The sequence below is a fragment of the Colossoma macropomum genome, unplaced genomic scaffold (genome assembly GCF_904425465.1).
Source record: "Colossoma macropomum unplaced genomic scaffold, Colossoma_macropomum, whole genome shotgun sequence".
Classification (NCBI taxonomy): Eukaryota; Metazoa; Chordata; class Actinopteri; order Characiformes; family Serrasalmidae; genus Colossoma; species Colossoma macropomum.
The window spans coordinates 3,381,454-3,404,579 of NW_023494798.1; the positions used below are offsets into that span (position 1 = coordinate 3,381,454).

The 23,126-nt window shown below is 38.7% G+C and overlaps 1 protein-coding gene and 1 pseudogene across 1 annotated transcript; both read left to right on the top strand.

Moving 5' to 3' along the window:
* Positions 1-264: 264 nt before the first annotated feature.
* On the top strand, positions 265-4,278 carry LOC118818207 (extracellular calcium-sensing receptor-like). The gene is made up of 5 exons (XM_036585403.1): positions 265-531; positions 674-1,403; positions 2,136-2,419; positions 3,130-3,253; positions 3,365-4,278. Exons 1-5 carry the CDS (start codon positions 265-267, stop codon positions 4,276-4,278), a joined length of 2,319 nt encoding a protein of 772 aa, XP_036441296.1.
* Positions 4,279-14,677: 10,399 nt separating this feature from the next.
* Positions 14,678-18,972, top strand: LOC118818206 (annotated as a pseudogene).
* Positions 18,973-23,126: the final 4,154 nt, after the last annotated feature.

A 23,126-nucleotide genomic window follows, 5' to 3' on the forward strand; every position in this document is an offset into this window, starting at 1 on the left:
TTCTACACGACATCAGAAGAGAACACCTACACCAGACAACCACTACAGCCACAGTGCTCTGGAAGGTATGTCGATGAGTCTCGAGCGAGCAGCGTCAGGGAGAATTATTGATAAATTATAATAGAAATGTAACTTTTTTGCAGTTCATGAGCTCTGTATTGAGCTAGTGACGTCTGACAGTGTATAGTAAAAGAAACTATTTCTACTTTAAATCTTTTGTTTCGAAACAGTATGAATTTCAGGGAGTTGCGCTCCGCCCGTGCCATGGAGTTCACCATCCAAGAGATCAACAACAGAACAGATCTCCTACCGGGAATCACGTTAGGATACCGGATACACGACTCGTGCGCTGCAGTGCCGATGACTGTTAAAGCTGTATTTCAATTTATTAACGGCATGGAACCATTTTTCAATGATACTGATTCCTGTTCAAAATCTGCAGCCGCCGCTGTTCCTGCTCTCGTGGGAGAGACTTCTTCTACACCCTCGATTAGCATGACTAGAATGCTGGGTCTTTTTGGAATTCCACAGGTGATTATAGGCTGCACCAAATGGTTTGGGTTTGTGTTGAGTAACCATTTCAGAACAACATTAAATTCCGTCAATCATCATTCGAACAAAATCAATCTCTTCAAATAAAGCTTCTTTTTCCTTTTTGCATATTGAATAACAGGTGAGTCCCTTCGCAACCTGCGCATGTCTGAGCGATAAGCGCCAGTTTCCTGCCTTCTTCAGGACCGTTCCTAGTGACCATCACCAAGCGGCCGCGCTAGCAAAAATAGTCAAGCAATTTGGCTGGACATGGATTGGGGCAGTGCGCAGCGACACAGACTATGGAAATAATGGAATGGCGGCGTTTCTAAAGGCTGCGCAGGAGGAGGGCATCTGTGTGGAGTACTCCGAGTCCTACTACAGAACACAACCGCGCAGTAAACTGGAGAGAGTGGCAAACGTCATCCGCAGATCAACAGCCCGGGTAATAGTAGCGTTTCTTGCCGCAGGCGAAATGAAGTTTCTGTTGCAAGAACTGGCGAGACAGCCGCCGCCTCCCCTTCAGTGGATCGGGAGCGAGACGTGGATTATAGATCCAGAGTTTCTGCGCTTTAACATGTGCGCTGGGGCGATAGGATTTAGTGTTCCCCGCTCAGTGATTCCAGGTCTTCGTGAGTTTCTCCTGGATCTCTCTCCAGAACAAGCACTGAAATCGCCTCTGCTAACGGAGTTTTGGGAGAGCTCGTTCAGCTGTAGCCTGAAAGGCTCCTCAGAGGGCGCGCGGGAATGTAATGGCAGCGAGGATATCCGCGCGCTGCAGAACACATATACAGACACGTCGCAGCTGCGCATCACTAACATGGTGTACAAAGCTACGTATGCCATAGCGCATGCCATCCACGGGGTTGTCTGTAATGACACGCAGTGTGACAAGAGCGCTATATTTACACCATGGCAGGTATAAAAATGCTGCATTTACGAACATCTACTCGCTTGCCTTATTATTTATACGCAAGATAAATACGTACTGAATAATGTATATCAAATAATAGCCTATTTGGGCAATTCTGCCATTTTACAGTACGCTTTGAGTTTAAAGGCAATATATATATATATATATATATATATATATATATATATATATATATTATATATATATATATATATATATATAAATAAAGATATTACTAACCAAAGATTTCTCAGTTAGTTCTGTCTTTCGATATATCGCTAAAAGAGAAAAGATAAAGACCTTAGTATTTTTTTTTTCTTAATAAAACGTCTTGTTTCTTTTCGACCTCTTCCAAATATTCTGGGAAATCTGTCAATCATTTTTTGTATCAAATTATAGATTTGAATTCAATAATGTAATTTACTTTTACAGTTAAAATTGACAAGGAAGTACTGGAATTTTGCGTCCCTTAAATGTAATACTCTAGCGTCTGTGATGCCACGGCTGTGACATCCTAAAATTCATGTACAACATGATTAAAAATCACTAAAGTAAACCTTCTGCACATGCGACTTATCATAGGATGTATCTAGTAAGTTTAGGAACAGAGCAAATGTTAAATCGACACTGTGAGACCCCATCAAAAAATGCATTAGCATCTTTAATAGTTGATTGAAACAGTTAGTAAGAGTTCAGAGTTCAAAATCACAGATCTGTTCACACTTTTTCAAATTATATGTTCCACTGCAGATACTGGACCAGCTCAAGAGAGTGAACTTCACTACAAACAATGGTTTTCAGGTCTGGTTTGATTCCAGTGGTGATCCTGTGGCCGTTTATGAGCTCATAAACTGGCAGGTTAAGAAAGATGGAGGTTTGGACTTTGTGACTGTTGGTCACTATGACTCATCCAGACCAAGAGGCCAGGAGTTCAGTATGAGCAGGGCTATCAGCTGGGTTGGGGGACACACTGAGGTACTCCCTGTATTCTCTGACCACACACTGTAAACCTGGAGAATAACTCAAAATAATCGAGGCAATAAATCGCAAAAATTACACTAAATGTTCCTTGTAAACTTAAAAGTATTCTAAATCTCCATCACAAATTTCTGAATCCTTTTATCAAATCCCTGCAATTAGTTTATGAGCAATAACTTGAAAAAAAAACTTAATAAAGGACATACGATGAAAATTATATAGCTACATTAAGCTGTGTGCTTTGCTGTCAACACTGGACTAATGACAGCACTGGCTAAAGAACACTATAGCATGAAATAATTCTGGGCTTTTCTTATAATAATGATTATAATTGATATCAAAGATGGGTTGTGTTGCTTTGTGTGCTTCTATTTGCATAAAGAAATGCTACAACAGATTGTTTACCTTTATAGCAGCAATAAAGACTGTACTGGTAAAGTATAACTTTATAATTTTCATATGATATCAGATGAACATAGTATCCAAATATGACTTAATTGTCAATTTAACAATAATGCAAATTTCTTTAAAAATAAAATTTCAAAAATGATTCTATAAAATCAAAAATCACCAAATTCAAATAGCAAGAAAATACATTAATCAATACATTCATCTGCTAAACTGACCAAGAAAAACATTAATTTATGAAAAGCAATGTGGCCTTTTGATGAAATATGAATGATTTTCATTTGTCTAATATTTTTCAGGTGCCAAGATCTGTGTGCAGTGAGAGCTGTCCTCCAGGAACCAGGAAGGCTGTGCAGAAAGGAAAGCCAGTCTGCTGCTATGACTGTATACCATGTGCAGAAGGAGAGATCAGCAACAAGACAGGTTGTGTATCATACACAGTTCTGCTAACAGCCTTAATTTACTTTTATTTTTTTCATTCCCTTTTGATTCTTTCTAAAACATGTTTCAAAATATATTTTTCTAATCTCTCAGACTCTTTGAACTGTGTTAATTGCTCTTCTGAGTTCTGGCCCAACACTCAGCAGGACAGCTGTCTCCCCAAGCCTGTTGAGTTCCTGTCCTGGGATGACACTCTGAGCATCATCCTTACAGCATTCTCCATCTCTGGAGCCTTAATAGCTGTATGTGTAGCTGCTGTTTTCTACAAACACAGAACTTCTCCCATCGTCAAAGCAAATAACTCAGAGCTGAGCTTCCTGCTGCTCTTCTCGCTGACTCTGTGTTTCCTCTGCTCACTTATTTTCATTGGTCAGCCCTCTGAGTGGTCCTGTATGCTGCGCCACACAGCGTTTGGGATTACCTTCGTCCTCTGCATCTCCTGTGTTCTGGGGAAAACAATAGTGGTGTTAATGGCCTTCAGAGCTACACTTCCAGGCAGTAATGCCATGAAATGGTTTGGGCCTCCACAGCAGAGACTCAGTGTTCTCACCTTCACTCTCATACAGGTCCTTATTTGTGTTCTTTGGTTGACAACATCTCCTCCTCTCCCCTTCAAAAATCTAAAGCAATACAAGGAAAGGATAATCCTGGAATGTGGATTAGGTTCAGCTATAGGATTCTGGGCTGTGCTGGGTTATATAGGGTTTCTGGCTCTTTTGTGTTTTATTTTGGCTTTTCTAGCACGGAAGCTGCCTGACATCTTTAATGAAGCCAAGTTCATCACATTCAGCATGCTCATATTCTGTGCAGTTTGGATCACCTTTATCCCAGCTTATGTCAGCACCTCTGGAAAGTTCACTGTAGCTGTAGAGATATTTGCTGTTCTGGCTTCAAGCTTTGGTTTGTTTCTTTGTATTTTTGCTCCTAAATGTTTCATAATCATGTTTAGGCCAGAGCAGAATATCAAGAAACACCTTATGGGTAAAGTACCATCTAAGTCTCTCTGAGACTTTCACATATGTGGTATAAAATACACGTAGCTCTATGGTTTATCATCTTCAATAAAACATTCAGATTTCTGTTTAATTGTATGTGTACTTAGCTGCTTAATTAACATATTCATCATTAAACTATATTTTATGTTGTGATATGTAGATATGTATAATGCTTTCACATACCACTTAAATGACTAAAGGTAAAAGTTTACAATGCCAATTTAAACTGATTTGTTCACACATGCATTTCAGCACTTTTAGGTGGCATTTCTCTGTCACAATGGAATTCTTTGTATAGATTTGTGATTTTGCTACTGACACTGAACAAGCAATGAACATCTCTTTTCATGACTTGGTGGTTAGCCTTGCCTTCTCTCCATATCACTAAGTGTGATGCGGTTTTGTGCAGCTTGTGTTAGCTGAGGTAAAGGAATTGGTAATTAGCTGCTTGTTAAGTGTGTCTAACTGCAAAGTGACATTGTGTTAGCAACATTTAGAATTGAGGCAAATTTACACCGATCAGACATAACATTATGACCACCTCCTTGTTTCTACTCATTGTCCATTTTATCAGCTCCACTTACTATATAGGTGCACTTTGTAGTTCTACAGTTACAGACTGTAGTCCATCTGTTTCTCTGATACTTTTTTAGTCCCCTTTTACCCTGTTCTTGAGAGCAGGAACTTTTTGGGTGGTGGATCATTCTCAGCACTGCACGTGCTGGTGGTGTGTTAGTGTGTGTTGCGCTGGTCTGAGTGGATCAGACACAGCAGTGCTGCTGAAGTTTTTAAACATCTCAGTGTCACTGCTGGACTGAGAATAATCCACCACCCAAATAGTACCTGCTCTGTGAGGGTCCATGGCAGTTCTGACAACTGAAGAAAAGGGGAAAAGGGGGTCAACAAAGGATGCAGAGAAACAGATGGACCACAGTCTGTACTTGTAGACCTACAAAGTGCACCTATATAGTCAGTGGAGCTGATAAAATGGACAATGAGCGTAGAAACAAGGAGGTGGTCATAATATTATACCTGATCAGTGTATGTGTGTTGAATGAAATTGGAGAACAACTAAAAGCACCTAAACATATTTGCTTTTTCAACATCTAATTCTAAATCTATGCTGATTAATATGGAATTGCCCCCTCGTTTCTGCTTTACCAGCCTTCTACTCTCCTGGGAAGCTTGTTTTCCTTTGGAGCCTTGCAGGGGGCATTTGCTTCTGTTCACCATATGAGTATTAGTGATGTTAAGCAAATGTTGGATGATAAGGCTTGGCATGATGTGCCAATTTATTCAGACAGAAATTTTCGAGGTTTAAGTCTGAACGATATATTGGCCAGTCAAATTACTCGACACCAAATTCAATAAAGCATTACTTTATAGATCAAGTGTTAGGTGTTCGTGAATTGACATGCTGAATTCGGGAAAGGCCTTGCCTTTCTTTTCAGCCCCAGCAGTGTATATACTGTGAACAGTGAACATTTTTCTCAATCTCTTCAGACTGTCTTAGAAAAGAATGTAGACATTTGTGGGAGGATATGACTTTATAACATCTGATCTAACTGAACTGGCCTTTAGTGTTCTCTTTTGAATTTTGATGAACAGTCCTAGGATGTTGCATTATGAGCAGGTAGACAAGAAGAGGTTTAACGTGTATCAGAGGAAACACATGTGGGGGTAGGGGGGTCATGGGGTACCTAGAATGACATCTATTTGAAAGCCTGTTGTAAAATGCTTCAGAGTTGCTTGTCTTGCATTTAGATTCTACTAATAGCTTTTGAAAATGATCTTAATTCACCCTAACTCTAATGTTAACGTCAACCTAAAACTTAAACTTACCATTCCATCTGTTCTTAAGTCTAAAGTAATACTAATACTAGCTCAAGTGTGAAAATAGTGTTGGTGTAAAACGTTGTGTTCTCAAAAAGCGGTCAAACAGTGGCGCTGAACTTGAAACAGCTCTTTGAGAGTGGATATCACGTAAGAGAAATGTGCTTGAGTTAATTGTGTGTGTAACTTGTAACTGATACACCCCTCATCCTGTTGCATACAACTGACGGAGTACAATTGTGGGCAATTTCAGTATGATTTCGTCACTGCGCGCGCTAAACTCGGGATACAGCACATGAATATATAATTAATACACCACAATTCAATGAACCAGAGACAAACAAATACAAATGTTATGTTGTTCACTGGAATTACTACTCAAGATTTGACCACGCCTCCTGAGTCCGGGCTATTTAAAGGCAGTCAGCCTGGCCTTTAAAGGGCTTAGAATTACCGAGCATACCATGAAGCTCACTTCAATTTTAATGATGTGTGTACTAATGCTGTGGATAACTGGGCTCAGTCCAGCAGCCTGTAAATCTAACCCGGTCAGCTGCAGGCTGTGGGCTGAGCCTCAGATGCCTGTTTTTTATATGAATGGAGATTTTGTGATTGGGGGTATTTTCGCCTTTCATTACTACACGAGATCAGAGCAGAACAGCTACAGTGCTCTGGGAGGTCTGTCTGTGAATCTGGAGTGAAAAGCTGAATAGAATATTACAGAGAAATGATAACAATCAGTGATGCCCTATATTTGCAGTCAGGCGCAACTTATTGAGTTGTTGAATTTTAAAAGTATTTGGTATGAAAAATCGTTTGTCTCCATGATTTTTTATATCTTATGTTTGTAAGCAGTATGCATTTCAGAGAGCTGCACTTCGCTCGTACCATGGAGTTCACCATCCAAGAGATCAACAACAGAACAGATCTCCTGCCAGGAATCACGTTAGGATACCAGATACACGACTCGTGCGCTGCAGTGCCGATGGCTGTTAAAGTTGCATTTCAGTTTGCAAACGGCATGGAACCATTTTACAATGATACTGATTCCTGTTCAAAATCTGCAGCTGCAGCTGTTCCTGCTCTCGTGGGAGAGTCTAATTCCTCCCCCTCTATCAGCATGGCCAGAATGCTGGGTCTTTTTGGAATTCCACAGGTGATTATAGGCTGCATTATGTGGTGCAAAATTAATTATTTGTTATGAGTAATCATAAATGAACATTTTCAAACAATGCTTCTTTTTTCCTTTTTCATACTGAACAACAGGTGAGTCCTTTCGCAACCTGCGCATGTCTGAGCGATAAGCATCAGTATCCTGCCTTCTTCAGGACCATACCAAGTGACCACCACCAAGCGGCCGTACTAGCAAAAATAGTCAAGCATTTTGGCTGGACATGGATTGGGGCAGTGCGCAGCGACACAGACTATGGAAATAATGGAATGGCGTCGTTTCTAAAGGCTGCGCAGGAGGAGGGCATCTGTGTGGAGTACTCCGAGTCCTACTACAGAACACAACCGCGCAGTAAACTGGAGAGAGTGGCAAACGTCATCCGCAGATCAACACCCCGGGTAATAGTAGCGTTTGTCCACGACGGCGAATTGAGGCTTCTATTGGAAGAACTGACAAGACAGCCGCCGCCTCCCCTTCAGTGGATCGGGACCGAAGCGTGGATCACGGATATGCAATTTCTGCGCTTTAACATGTGCGCTGGGGCGATAGGTTTTGGTATCCCCCTTTCAATTATTCCAGGTCTTCGTGAGTTTCTTCTGGATCTCTCTCCAGAACAAGCACTGAAATCACCTCTGCTGACGGAATTTTGGGAGAGCTCGTTCAGCTGTAGCCTAAAAGGCTCCTCAGAGGGCGCGCGGGAATGTGACGGCAGCGAGGATATCCGCGCGCTGCAGAACTCATATAAAGACACGACGCAGCTGCGCATGACTGACATGGTGTACAAAGCTACGTATGCCATAGCGCATGCCATCCATGCCATGCCATTGTCTGTAATAACACGCAGTGCAACAAGAGCGCTAAATTCACACCATGGCAGGTAAGCTATGCTTAAAAAGAGTCACTTAGTTTTCCGTATATTTCGAATAACCATGATTTTACTTTTAAAACTGTATAAATTAGCATATCTTTATCATATCAATCACTCTACCTTCGCAGTGGAATCTTTGTTTCAGTTGAAAATCGCATTGTTTCAGGTCTCTAATTTCAACATTATTTCTATTAAATTTTAGCAATACTACAAAATATGAGTAGACTTCACTTTTTGTGGTTTATTTTTTTATTTATTTATTTATTTATTTATTTTTTTTCATTTTGAGCTGTTTTTCCTTCTTTTAATGTTGTGAGTCACCATATCAATATTCTTCAATGGTATTTGTATTTTTCTACTGTCTTGAAACATTTATCAAAGTTCACATTTCAACACTGACACTTTGTCAATTATGTTCAAATGCAGATACTCGACCAGCTCAAGAGAGTGAACTTCACTACAAACAATGGTTTTCAGGTTTCGTTTGATTCCAAAGGTGATTCTGTGGCCGTCTACGAGCTCATAAACTGGCAGTTTAAGAAAGATGGTGGTTTGGGTTTCGATTTTGTGACTGTGGGCCAGTATGACTCATCCAGACCAAGAGGCCAGGAGTTCATTATGACCAGATCTATCAGCTGGGTTGGAGGACAGACCGAGGTACAGTAGAGAACTTGCAGTAGCAGAACTCAAAATACTTAAGGCAGTCAGTTGCAATGATTTTGGTCTAAACTCTCTTTAAAACGTTTTAAAAATCTAATTTCCATCCAAGCTCAGGTTCAAGGAATCAATTAAAAAAGTAAAGAAATGCAGGTTTAGGGTTTGTTGTATCCATAGAAGTAATGAAACTCAGTATATTTTCTCACGTCTTTAATGATTTAAGTCAAATTAGTTAAACCTTCACAGTCACTGCAACTCAAAATTAAATGTGAGATTACACATATTTGATGGAAACTGATTGCCTTAAATGAATTGCCCATCACTATCTCAAAAGAAAAACGTGAAAAATATGAAATTCAAATTACATAAATTCTGTGCTTTGCTGTAACCACGTCTTGACAGCAATACCTGAACACTGTCGTCAAAATATAAGGATTGCTTCTTATAAAATAAGGAATAGAGTGCAAAACAATCAGTATCACAGAGGCTTCCATTGCCATTGTGTACTAAATATGTACATGTACATCGTCCAGTTGTTTATCTTTAGAGAAGTAATGAAGGCTGGACAGATAAATTGCTGCAGCACCCACCATCAAAGTTAGGTAGATAGGTAATTATAGGACATCTGCCGAAACACTGATTTCTCAAGTAATCAGTAATGGATAGTTTTATTTATTTTTCTTAACCCTTAAATGCAAATTTAGTTAATAGAAAAGTAACGATGAAAAGAAATGCAACAAAGTTTAAAAGCTGTATTTTATTATGCATTCACTCAGCTCAACTAATGAATTTCAAAAACGGAGGTTAAAAATATACATCAAAATAGACACTCAGATAATTGTCTTTGGCATTTCTTTTGACAACGTAGGAAGAATTTGTTTGATATTTTTCAGGTGCCAAAATCTGTGTGCAGTGAGAGCTGTCCTCCAGGGACCAGGAAGGCTGTGCAGAAAGGAAAGCCAGTCTGCTGCTATGACTGTGTACCATGTGCAGAAGGAGAGATCAGCAACAAGACAGGTTGTGTGTCGTACACAGTGCTGGGAGCAGCCCTAATTTATTATTATTTTTTTCATTCCCATTTATTTCTTTCTCAAATACAATTCAAAATATGCTTTTCTAATCTCTTAGACTCTTTGAACTGTGTTCACTGCCCCCCTGATTTCTGGCCCAACACCCAGCGAGACAGTTGCCTCCCCAAGCCTGTGGAGTTCTGAGTGGTCCTGTATGCTGCGCCACACAATGTTTGGGATCACCTTCGTCCTCTGCATCTCCTGTGTTCTGGGAAAAACAATAGTGGTGTTAATGGCCTTCAGAGCTACACTTCCAGGCAGTAATGCCATGAAATGGTTTGGGCCTCCACAGCAGAGACTCAGTGTTCTTGTCTTTACTCTCATACAGGTCATTATTTGTGTGCTTTGGTTGACAATATCTCCTCCTCTCCCTTTCAAGAATCTAAAGCAATACAAGGAAAGGATAATACTGGAATGTGGATTAGATTCAGCTATAGGTTTCTGGGCTGTGCTGGGTTATATAGGATTTCTGGCTCTTTTGTGTTTTATTTTGGCTTTTCTAGCTCGGAAGCTGCCTGATAACTTTAATGAAGCCAAGTTCATCACATTCAGCATGCTCATATTCTGTGCAGTGTGGGTTACCTTTATCCCAGCTTATGTCAGCTCTCCTGGAAAGTTCACTGTAGCTGTAGAGATATTTGCTATTCTGGCCTCAAGCTTTGGCTTGATTATTTGCATTTTTGCTCCTAAGTGTTTCATAATCATGTTTAGGCCAGAGCAGAATACTAAGAAACACCTTATGGGTAAAGTTCCCTCCAAGTCTCTTTGAGACTCTCACACAAATTCAAATATTACCCATGTGGTTTAGCATAAATTCTTGTGAATTATGGCTGGGTTTATATGTTCATAGCTTCTTCATCAATAAAAAACAATAACATTTTTTTCAGCCAGAGTCATGGGCTGGAGGAGGCAATTGTTGGCTTGAGCAAGCAGTCATGGGCTGGAGGTCAGGTTACCAGTCTTGTGAATCGGCCATCAGTTCCGTCCCCTGAGCCAACAGGACATGACTGAAGTGCCTTTGAGCAAGACATCTAACCCCCCAATTGCTCCTTGGGTGTCATGGATAGGGCTCCCCACTGCTCTGAGCAAGTGTGCTCACTGCCCAATAGCATGAATGTGTGTGTTTCACTACACGGATGGGTTAATTGTAGAGGTCAAATACCTCTGTGTACACGCTTTTATGGTCAATGGTTCTGACTTTTAATATTTCGTTACTTTATTAAAATTCAATTAGAAGTTTAATTCTAGTTCGATTTTACTTCATTTTGTAATATGTAAAAATATGTAAGCAAGATTTTCACATGTACCATTTAATGACACTGGATAAAAGCGTATTATGCCTATTTAAATGAATTTTCAATACACCTGCCTTTCAGCACATTTTAGCTGGGTTATGTAGGATTTCCGGCTTTTGTATTTCTACATTAAAATGGAATCCTTACAATGGTTTTGAGAATGTATTGTTTATAAAATGTGATATTAAGCAAGTAATGGGAACCTTATGATTTGGTGGTTGAATGGTCCTCTCTCTCTCCCACTCACTCATCATGATGCTATTCTATGCAGCATCTGTTAGCTGAAGTAATGGAAATGGCAGTTTGTATTCTTCTCAAGTGTGTTCAACTGTCCAATGACATTAGACTAGACATGGCTTTACATGTCTCAAGTCAGGGTCAACATCACATTCATTCACGCTTTTTCAAAGTTGACACACTGGGCATTGTTGTACTGAAATAGGGACAGGCTTTATTTATCTCTTCAGTGACATTCAGCAGTGTACAGTCAGTGGACTGTGATGTTTTTGTCCATCCTTTTAGAGTATCTTAGAAAAGTATTTAGAATTCTGCTGGAGGATGTGATTTCAGAGCATCTGATGTAACTGAATTGGCAGTTACTGTTCTCTGATTTTTGTGACATTCTGTTTGGAACAGTCAGAAAAGTTATGGATTTACAGTTTTCAGAAGATGACATTTTTTTTCTTTTTTCATAGCCCACTGTAAATGCTACATAGATGCTTATTTCGCATCTTGAATTAGCAAAACGTCTACAACAGGACATTGTTTTATCCAAAAAAATGTAAACTTCTCCGGCTTATAAATATATTTTTCTAAGATATTTTTTTTTTTTCATCTTTGGCCATCATCAGCCAATCAGCTTTCAGCAAGCAGTATACTTTTAGCATACCTAAAATCCTTGACCAAAATGCAAGAAAGCAGGCACTTATGTACATTTTAACAGATAAATAGCAATATGTGTTGAAAATGTTATTATAAAATGAAAAAAAGTGTATCTCTGGCTTTTAATTTCCATTGATTTTGAATTTTAAAAAAACAGAGTTATAGCACTATGAATCCAAGGGGACAAATAAAAACAGTGAAAACATGGCTGCTTTATGCTAATTATTTACTTTTACTCATTACATTGTTATTGTAAGTGTACTTTAAGATGCACATTTGCTTTGTAATCATGAACTGTTTGAAAACCTCACTTTTCAACTAATCCCTGGGTTTTACCTTTTCACAATTGGACTTTCAATTTTTTAAATAAACTTAAACAAAAAAACCACAACATCAACAACAACAACAACAACAATAATAATAATCATAATAATAATAATAATAATAATAATAATAATAATAATAAAATAACTCAACTGCTCTCCCTTTATTAATCAATCATTGCGGCGTTAGCATTTCTACCTCAAATTGCTGTAACTCAAAAGTATTTGGACTGTTGTCTTATCAATTTGAATGACTTGTATACCTTGAGGATTTATTGAAGTCTGCAAATTTGGCTCCAGATTAAGATTTAGGGACCACTATAGCACTTGATCCTGTTAGAATTACAGTAAGGAGTGTATAGATGAATAATCAGTTTCATGTGATTCAGTTCTCTGTCCTAAGTTGGAAATTAGAAGCTATGCCAGAAATTGGACTCCTTTTCAGGTATTTTGACTTTTTCATTCAACAGCTATACCTTATTTTACCAAGATCAAAATATAAATCTGTGCAAAACTCAAGAAACATCTTCGTTAATGGCCTCTGACCAATAATCATAGCACATGGAAACCATATGATAAATTCTAATTCCTTCTCACTTACCTCCTCTCTGCCAAAGGGACCCCTTGGGGGAATTCAGATGGTAAGCGGTTTGTGCTTCGCTCACTGCGAGGCTTGGTGCACATTGTCGTATTCCACTGCGTCTATTAGGGCTATAGCTGACTGGTTAACTTTATTGTCCTCATAAATGCTGACTGACTTTTGATTGCAAACCTCGTAGTCTTGTCTGGCTGCTGACATGTAGACATGTATTTTCCTCCCTGTGTCCTGGCTTACTTTTAAAGTTGTGTTATGCAGCTCGTCCTGAGAATCAGTTTCTTCTCCATGATTGTTTAGCTTGAGACACTTTCTCATGAGGCAGTTCATCTAATTGTTTACGCTTTGGAAAGGCCAGGGGCAAAGCGGGTCAAAGTTCAATTCAGTTGGATTTTGAGTGCTGGGGCAAAACAGCAAATCCGCGTCACAAGCGCAAAGCGTTTTCATAGCTTTTTAAAATTAAGTTACCTTTATTAATCCCACAACAGGGAAATTTCACCTCTGCATTTTACCCTTCTGTGCAGTGAAACACCACAAAAACACCAGTGAACACACACTATAGAGCAGTGAGAGGGGGTGGGGTGCCTTGCTTCAGTCACGTACTGTCAGCTCAGGGGATCAAACCGGCAACGTTCTGGTCACAAGGCTGGTTTCCTAACCTCCAGCCCATGACTTCCCCCCAAAACCATCAGCCTGATGCTCCCAGTTACCCCAGTGCAACAAGTTGATCTTTTTATCTGGAGATCCACATATGGGTGCATTGGGCCTCATTTTCTAATGCATGGCTATGTTAATCTCTGACAAGTAAGCAACTTTGCAACAAGTAATGTCAGAAACTGTCCTATTTGTCATATTTTTTATTTCTCTGTTAAAAATCTTAACATATAATGCTGTTGTCGGAAGAAAACCTTGTATCTCCAAAATGGTGACTTTACAGGGAAAGGAAAACCCTACATTACATTTAAGGTAGGTCAATGGAACCAGACTTCTTTCCAAGTCATTTTGGATCGTTTCTTTTGGTCCATTTATCATGAAATGTACACACAACATAAAGGCCAACAGGCATTTTCAAATTATTCAAAAAACTGAAAAATGACAAAAATGGAGATACGAAGTTTTCTTTCGACAGCAGTGATAAGCTTTCACACATAGAATTTAAGACAAATGAATTATCTTTAATTTGTAGTCTGTGAATAAGTTCCAAACTGCAGAAGGCCTTTATCAGCTGTTAGTGACTGGACCCACCCATTGCCATTTCCAGCTGTATTTATTTATTAAATATACCAACAGTGACCTGTCCTTAACCCGAATTAACCTTAAAGAAACACATGTTGTAAAGAGAGAAAGACTTTATTTGGAAAGCTCACTGAAATGCTTTAAAGATGCCAATCTTGCATTTGACTTGCATTTTACTAATTGTCTAAAAAATTTACCTTAATTTACCCTAAAATGAACCTTAACCTCAATGCTCAACTTAAAGTTAATTCTAACTCTTGTCCTAAATATTCACCAGGTACTAATAATAACCCTAATTCACTATACCATGATTCAAAACATCAGAGACAAACAAATACAAAAGATACATCATTGCAATTACTACGCAAGTCATAACCACGCCTCCTGAGTGGGAACACACACCCACAAATCATCAGAACAAGGTGGCTATTTAAAGACAGTCACTGTGACCTTCAGAGGGCTGATAACTACCAAGCATACCATGCAGATCACTTCAATTTTAATGATGTTTGTATCAATGCTGTGGATAACTTGGCTTAGTCCAGCAGCATGTAAAGATGATCTGGTCAGCTGCAGACTGTGGGCTGAGCCTCAGGTGCCTGGTATTTATATAAATGGAGATTTTGTGATCGGGGGGACTTTCGCCATTCATTACTACATGAAATCAGAGCAGAACACCTACACCAGACCGCCACTACAGCCACAGTGCTCTGGGAGGTTGGTCTGTGAGTGTGGAGTGAACAGTGCAGGGAGAATTACGGAGAAATTATATTAATCAAATGTTCAATATTTTGTAGTCATGCGCTACTTATTGAGTTATTGACTTATGAAAGTATTTGGTGAAAAAAGAAATGTGTTTCTTGGGTCCATGATTTTTGCATATCTTGTGCTTGAAATTAGTATGAATTTCAGGGAGCTGCGCTTCGCCCGTGCCATGGAGTTCACAATCCACGAGATCAACAACAGAACAGATCTCCTGCCGGGAATCACGTTAGGATACCAGATACACGACTCGTGCTCTGAAGTACCGATGGGAGTCAAACTTGCATTTCAGTTTGCAAACGGCATGGAACCATTTTTCAATTATACCGATTCCTGTTCAAAATCTGCAGCCGCCGCTGTTCCTGCTCTCGTGGGAGATTCTCATTCCACGCCATCAATTAGCATAGCCAGAATGCTGGGTCTTTTTGGAATTCCACAGGTGATTTTAGGCTGCAACAAATGGTGCATTTTTTTCTGTTTAATATTAACTGGAGAACCTTATCATAACTCATAAATGATCACTATAGTTAAATCAGATATTTCCAAAACGTATTTTTATCTCTTTCTATATTGAATTACAGGTGAGTCCCTACGCAACCTGCGCATGTCTGAGCGATAAGCGTCAGTATCCTGCCTTCTTAAGGACCATACCAAGTGACCACCACCAAGCGGCTGCACTGGCAAAAACAGTCAAGCATTTTGGCTGGACATGGATCGGGGCAGTGCGCAGTGACACAGACTATGGAAATAATGGAATGGCGTCGTTTCTAAAGGCTGCGCAGGAGGAGGGCATCTGTGTGGAGTACTCCGAGTCCTACTACAGAACACAACCGCGCAGTAAACTGGAGAGAGTGGCGAACGTCATCCGCAGATCAACAGCCCGGGTAATAGTAGCGTTTCTTCACGAAGGCGAAATGAGGTTTCTGTTAGAGGAACTGACAAGACAGCCGCCGCCTCCCCTTCAGTGGATCGGCAGTGAAGCGTGGATCATAGATCCCGAATTTCTGCGCTTTAACATGTGCGCTGGGGCGATAGGATTTGGGATCCCCCGCTCAGTGATTCCAGGTCTTCGTGAGTTTCTTCTGGATCTCTCTCCAGAACAAGCACTGAAATCACCTCTGCTGACGGAGTTTTGGGAGAGCTCGTTCAGCTGTAGTCTGAAAGGCTCCTCAGAGGGTGCGCGGAAATGCAACGGCAGCGAGGATATCCGCGCGCTGCAGAATCCATATACAGACACGTCGCAGCTGCGCGTGACTAACATGGTGTACAAAGCTACGTATGCCATAGCGCATGCCATCCACGGTGTTATCTGTAATGACACGCAGTGCGACAAAAGTATTCAATTCGAATCCTGGCAGGTATAAAACTGATATATTTAAGAGCAGAAAATGCCTTGTCATGTAATTGGAAAAAGCATGATTTTATATTACAAATTTATTAATATATTTATGTGAAGTCTACTATCGCGGTTCCAAGGGTGGATCATTTTGCTTAAATTTTAAAATCATTTATTTTCTCATGGTTAACACTGGCGACAAGTTTTTGTATGTACGTTTTTTACGAATTTGTTGTTTTAGCCAAATTTCTCAAAAAGATCACAGCAGATTTCAATAACTGTTGACTTTAATGAGACACTGTCTTCATTCTAGATATAAGAATTAATTTTAAAAAGTTTGCTTTTTTAACGACTTTTTTGGTTCTGTATTACAAATTACAGTAACTGACTAGATTTGTTACAAGGAATGATTTGTCCATGTTTATATTACTAATAACATCATTTTTTTTTTACAAAAGAAGAAAATTGAAAATCTAGCACTGATATCGCTGCTTCTCATAAAAAATAATACTTCAGCATTTGTGAAGCCACTGCTGTGACATGCTGTTTTTCATGCAGTGACAGAAGTTTCTAAAATAAACATTAAAAGAATATTTCTCATTCATTAAAAAGTACAATATGAATAGACATTAATTGTCTGTGGTTTATTTTTATTTGTGAGCTCATTTTAATAGTTTTAAAGTGGTGACATACCAAAATGGTTGGATTGCTGAATTCATTCAAAATGAATCTCTACTTTCAATGTTCATCAGTAATAAACTTGGAGTTTTCGTAATGCACTAAAACAAGGGATGTTTGAGATAACAGTTCAAAATCACATTTCAGTTCACAGTTTTTCAAACTATGTGTTTCACCGCAGATACTGGACCAGCTCAAGAGAGTGAACTTCACTACAAAGAATGGCTATCATGTCTCGTTTGATTCCAGTGGAGATCCTGTGGCCGTCTACGAGCTCATAAACTGGCAGGTTAAGAAAGATGGTGGATTTGGATTTTGTGACTGTGGGCCACTATGACTCATCCAGACCAAGAGGCCAGGAGTTCAGTATGAGCAGAGCTATCATCTGGATGGGAGGACAGACTGAGGTACAGTACAACATCTGCAGTAGTATTATACTCTACACCCAGGTCAGTCAGCAGAGCTCAAAATAAATATTGTGGTCAGTTGCACAAAATGTTGTCTAAACATGCATTAAAATGTTTCTAATGTTTAATTGAATGAAAGCAAATTCAGCCTAATAAAATTGAGATTCGTATATATATATATATATATATATATATATATATATATATATATATATATATATATATATATATATATACAAATCTCAATTTTATTAGGCTGAATTTGCTTTCATTCAACTAAACATTGAAAAATCTTAGATGTTTCTAGTCATTTCAATTAATGAATTTCAACATTTTGTTAAAAGAGAATAAGAAAAAATATTCCTCTGCACATAGATTTATGGACATCATAATTATTTTTTGACAAAAATACAAATGATGTGCATTTTTCTAATGTGTTTCAGGTGCCAAGATCAGTGTGCAGTGAGAGCTGTCCTCCAGGAACCAGGAAGGCTGTGCAGAAAGGAAAGCCAGTCTGCTGTTATGACTGTATACCATGTGCAGAAGGAGAGATCAGTAACAAGACAGGTTGTGTTTCACACACAGTACTGGTGACAGCCCTAATTTATTATTATTTTTTTCATTCCTTTTTCTTTCTTTCTAAAGTGCAGTTCAAAATATGTTTTTCTAATTTCATAGACTCTTTGAACTGCATGCGCTGCCCTCCTGAGTTTTGGCCCAACACCCAGCGAGACAGCTGCCTCCCCAAACCTGTGGAGTTTCCTGTCCTGGGACGACACTCTGAGCATCATACTGACAGCATTCTCTATTGCTGGGGCCTTCATAACTCTATGTGTGACTGTTCTGTTCTACAAACACAGAACTTCTCCCATCGTCCGAGCCAACAACTCAGAGCTGAGCTTCCTGCTGCTCTTCTCATTGATTCTGTGTTTCCTCTGCTCACTTACTTTCATTGGTCGGCCCTCTGAGTGGTCCTGTATGCTGCGTCACACAGCGTTTGGGATCACCTTCGTCCTCTGCATCTCCTGTGTTCTGGGGAAAACAATAGTGGTGTTAATGGCCTTCAGAGCTACACTTCCAGGCAGTAATGTCATGAAATGGTTTGGGCCTCCACAGCAGAGACTCAGTGTTCTTGCTTTCACTCTCATACAGGTCATAATTTGTGTGCTTTGGTTGACAATTTCTCCTCCTCTCCCCTTCAAAAATCTAGAGAAATACAAGGAAAGGATAATACTGGAATGTGGATTAGGTTCAGCTATAGGTTTCTGGGCTGTGCTGGGTTATATAGGATTTCTGGCTCTTTTGTGTTTTATTTTGGCTTTTCTAGCACGGAAGCTGCCTGATAACTTTAATGAAGCCAAGTTCATCACATTCAGCATGCTCATATTCTGTGCAGTTTGGCTCAGCTTTATCCCAGCTTATGTCAGCTCTCCTGGAAAGTTCACTGTAGCTGTAGAGATATTTGCTATTCTGGCTTCAAGCTTTGGCTTGTTTATTTGTATTTTTGCCCCCAAATGGTTCATAATCATGTTTAGGCCAGAGCAGAATACCAAGAAACACCTTATGGGTAAAGTACCCTCAAAGTCTCTTTGAGACTCTTACACAAATTATAAAAGCAGAACTATGTTTTAGCATCTTCTATAAAATATGCTGTTTCATTTTTAGCTTTAGCAACATTTATTCATAAGTAAACTGTATTTTATTTTTTTAATATTTAATACATGTATAGTGGAGCTTTTTACATGTACCACTTAAATTGTAACAGGTAATAACACATAAAGCAAAATTAAAATTAATTTTCCATAAACGCTTTAGCTCTTTTAGATAGTATTTGTACTTCAAAATATCATCCTTATAATTGTTTTGAGATTGTTTTGTTTATCCCATATGATATTAAATGGAATGTTCTTAACTAGTTTATATTTAGTGGGTAGGGTAGCCCTCTCTCTATTACTCAGGTTGATGCTATTCTATATAGCATCTATTAGCTGAGGTGACAGATTTGGTAGTTTGCTTTCTCTTGGAGTGTCTTTACGTGTCTCGGATGATGTGAAAAACTGGGTACATCCAAACATCACTTCCATGTGCGCGTTTTTAACATTTTCATCCAAATCTATAAACATCATTGTGAAATTGGTCCCAGCCCTTCTTCTATCATGGCCATCTACTCTCCTGGATACACTTCCTACTAGATTTTGTAACACTGCTGCGGGCATTTGCTTCTATTCAACTACAAAAGTATTAGTGAAGTTGGCCACATGCTGAGCGACAAGGTCTGGTTTGGTGTTGCAGTTTTCCAAAGGTGTTTGATGAGGTTGAAGTCAGAGCTTTACACAAATCAGTTAAGTTTTTCCACACCGAATTCAGTAAAAATGTACTTTATGGATTTGTGGGTGTGTACTGGGGTATTATCTGTCTCTTCATTGAGATCCAGTCATGTACAGTTGGTGAGCTCTGAACACATCATTCAGAATGTCTTACATAAGGATATTGAAATCCTTTTTACACAATGAATGGTAGCAAACACTCAAACAAGTATGCGATGACAAATGTGTACTTTTATGTCCTAAAAACGCACGAACCAAACCTGCAGTTGATCAAATTTACATACTAAACAACAACCACAGAAAGTTTGTTAACGAAAAACTGGAAAAGAAGCTGAAATGTAATCATGTCTGTTAAAATGACAGATGGCCAAAACACAATTAGCACAATGTCCCTCAGTTCTTTAAATTTAGATGACAAGCCAAGATGTGTTTGGTGTCAGAAACTAGTTTTTGTAGATTTCTTTCCTTAGATGAGTTATTTAAAATGAACAAAATCAAAATGTATCACTAAAACCATCAGTAGGAGCCAATTTTAAGCATTATATTTAGTACCAGGTGCACGTTTGTCAGTTTATAGATAAATGAAAAAGTCTTCTAAACACATTCCCGTGCATACTTTTTACCTTCATGCAGCATTATGCTATATGCTAGTGTATGCCAGTCTTAACTGTAATTCACAATCCATCATTGACTAGAATGTTGGTTTGATTAGGACATGTTCACTTGGCCGTTTAGGCAAATTAAATAAAAAATAAATAAATTAATTAAAATTTAAAGAAATTACTCATTCTATTGAGGCAATGAGGCAGATCATTCTCACCATTTTACATTCTAAATCTTTTTATTAGGCTTTAAAAAATCAACTGCCTACTGTCATTGGTGACAGTGATGGTTATTGAAGTCACAAGCAAAATTTGTTACACTAGTGATGGTAACACCGGTGATAATTTGGCATTAAACTTAATTTTTCCAAGATGGATTCCATATTCTCTCACACCACACCTCATCAGTCACACAGATATCAACAAGTATTGTCAATTAATCATTTACTTGAATTACAATTTTATTTTTCCATGCGTTAAAATGAATACAACTTATGACACATCTACTGTATTTACTTGAAAAATAGAAATTGAGTATAAGTTTATAATAATCTTGCATAAAGCACTTATGAATATGCTCCTTGCAATAAGTGATACTTTTGAATTATACCCAAGAATCAACATGATTTGGGAATTTAATGGATGTTAAAGTAGGCCATTAGCCACATGCGATAAGGAGGGAAACATAGGTGATGCTTTACTTGGATATCCCACTGTAGGTGCTTCATAGATGTCCTTAGCTTAAACCTGGTTATAATACTAGAACAGTGTAAAATTAGAGTTAGTGTGACATGTTTCATCACAAGAAATGGTCAAACAGTGGCATTTGACTTAGTACAGGGAGTCAATATCGTGCATAGAAATGCACTTGATTTCAATGTAGGAATCGTGTATGACTGAGACACACCTCTGTTTTGTGCAACCTTAATGTTATGCTCAAGGACCACTGTGTGCAATTTCAGTATGGTCTCTTCACTGCGGACGCCGAACTCTGAAAACGGTCAGTAAATGTTTACTTCAAACCCCCATAATTCTATTCTCCAGTGACACTCAAATGCAAAAGTGATGTCCATTATTGCAATTATTTCTCAAGACATAATCACGCTTACTGAGTCCGATCTCACACCCACAGGGCATAGTAAGACAGTAGCAGTTTAAAGGCAGCTACCCTGGCCTTCAGAGGGCTGGAAACTACCAAGCATGCCATGCAGCTGTCTTCAAGTCTGATGACGTTTGTGTCAATGCTATGATTAATTGGGCTCAGTCCAGCAGCTTGTGAACCTGACCTTATCAGCTGCAGGCTGTGGTCTGATCCTCAGATTCCTGGTCTTTATACACTTTCAGAAAAAAAGGTGCGAAACTGTCACTGGGGAAGTACGCTTCTTGTCACTGTGGTGGGACCCTAAGGGTACATCTCAGTCCCTTTAGTCGGGGAACATAATTGCACCATGATCCACAGAAATTATATTTTCTAAATTGTACTGACTCCACACACCCCGTCTCGTCTCCAGGCTTTTTATTTTATTGTCCTGTTTTAAAACAATAGGTTTTAAGCAGAATTTGTGAATTATTTTTTATATCTTATGTTTATAAAGTGTGATTTTCAGGGAGATTTTCAGGGTGCCATGAAGTTCACCATTCATGAGATCCACATCTCATAGCTGCTGCTGTACCCACTGTAAACCTCTATTAGCATGGTCTTTTTGAAATACCCTAGAGGATTGTAGCCTCCACCAAATTTTGTAATAATAAAAATGTACTTTGCTGTAATATGTGTTCAGTAATATCTGAAGAACCACATCATGTCCCAAAAATAAGTGCTTGAATTCAATCAGACTTCTTAAGTAATGCATCTTTCTTCTTTTCCATACTGAACATGAAGTGAGTCACTACACAAACTCTGCATGTTTGAATGTTATGCATTAGTATCCTCCCTTTTTCAGGACCATGGCTAGTTGCAAAAATAGTCAATTAGTTTGGCTGGACATGGATTGGGGCAGTTCACACTGCCTCCGATTGTGGAAATAACATGGAACGGCTAAATCCTGCTCTCTGATCGGCAAGCTGAATCCTGCTCTCTGATTGGCTGTAATCTGACTGGCTGATAGTATCCTGCTATCTGACTGGCTCATTGAATATTGCTTCCTGATTGGTGATCTGTGTACTGGATTCGATCGGCAGCCAGTATCCCACTCTCTGATTGGCTATCTGAATATTGTTCTCTGATTGGATACCATTTTCCCGCATTCTGATTGGCTGTATATACGCTGTACATTCAAGCAGCTAAATACATTATATATGATAATACATCAGAATTCCTGACATATTGACCCCTGCTATAGCCCCCAGGACATTGGTTCGTGTGTGATAGTAACTTATTACTAAATTTTAAAATATACAGATATACAGAACATTATGAAGATTACTTTCAAGCTAGTGAGAAAAAAAAAGTGGCTTTAAGGTTGATTTTAGTTACCTTTCTATTTACATTATTTAAACGTTTAAATATGTACATTTGCAAACCATGAATGAAGTATTTAACTTACGTAAGTTGATGTAACATTTCATTGGTGTGGAACCAATTTATGCATATATATATATATATATATATATATATATATATATATATATATATGTATGTGTGTGTGTGTGTGTGTGTGTGTGTGTGTGATGAGGCTTACAGTTACGTCATCTCAGCCTCTTTAAGTTTTTTGTGTCACCATTCAACACCAAAGAGACACAAATAAAAAAAAAGTTATGCATATTATTACAATTACTGTTCAAGACATAACCACGCCTCCTTATTCTAAGCTCACAC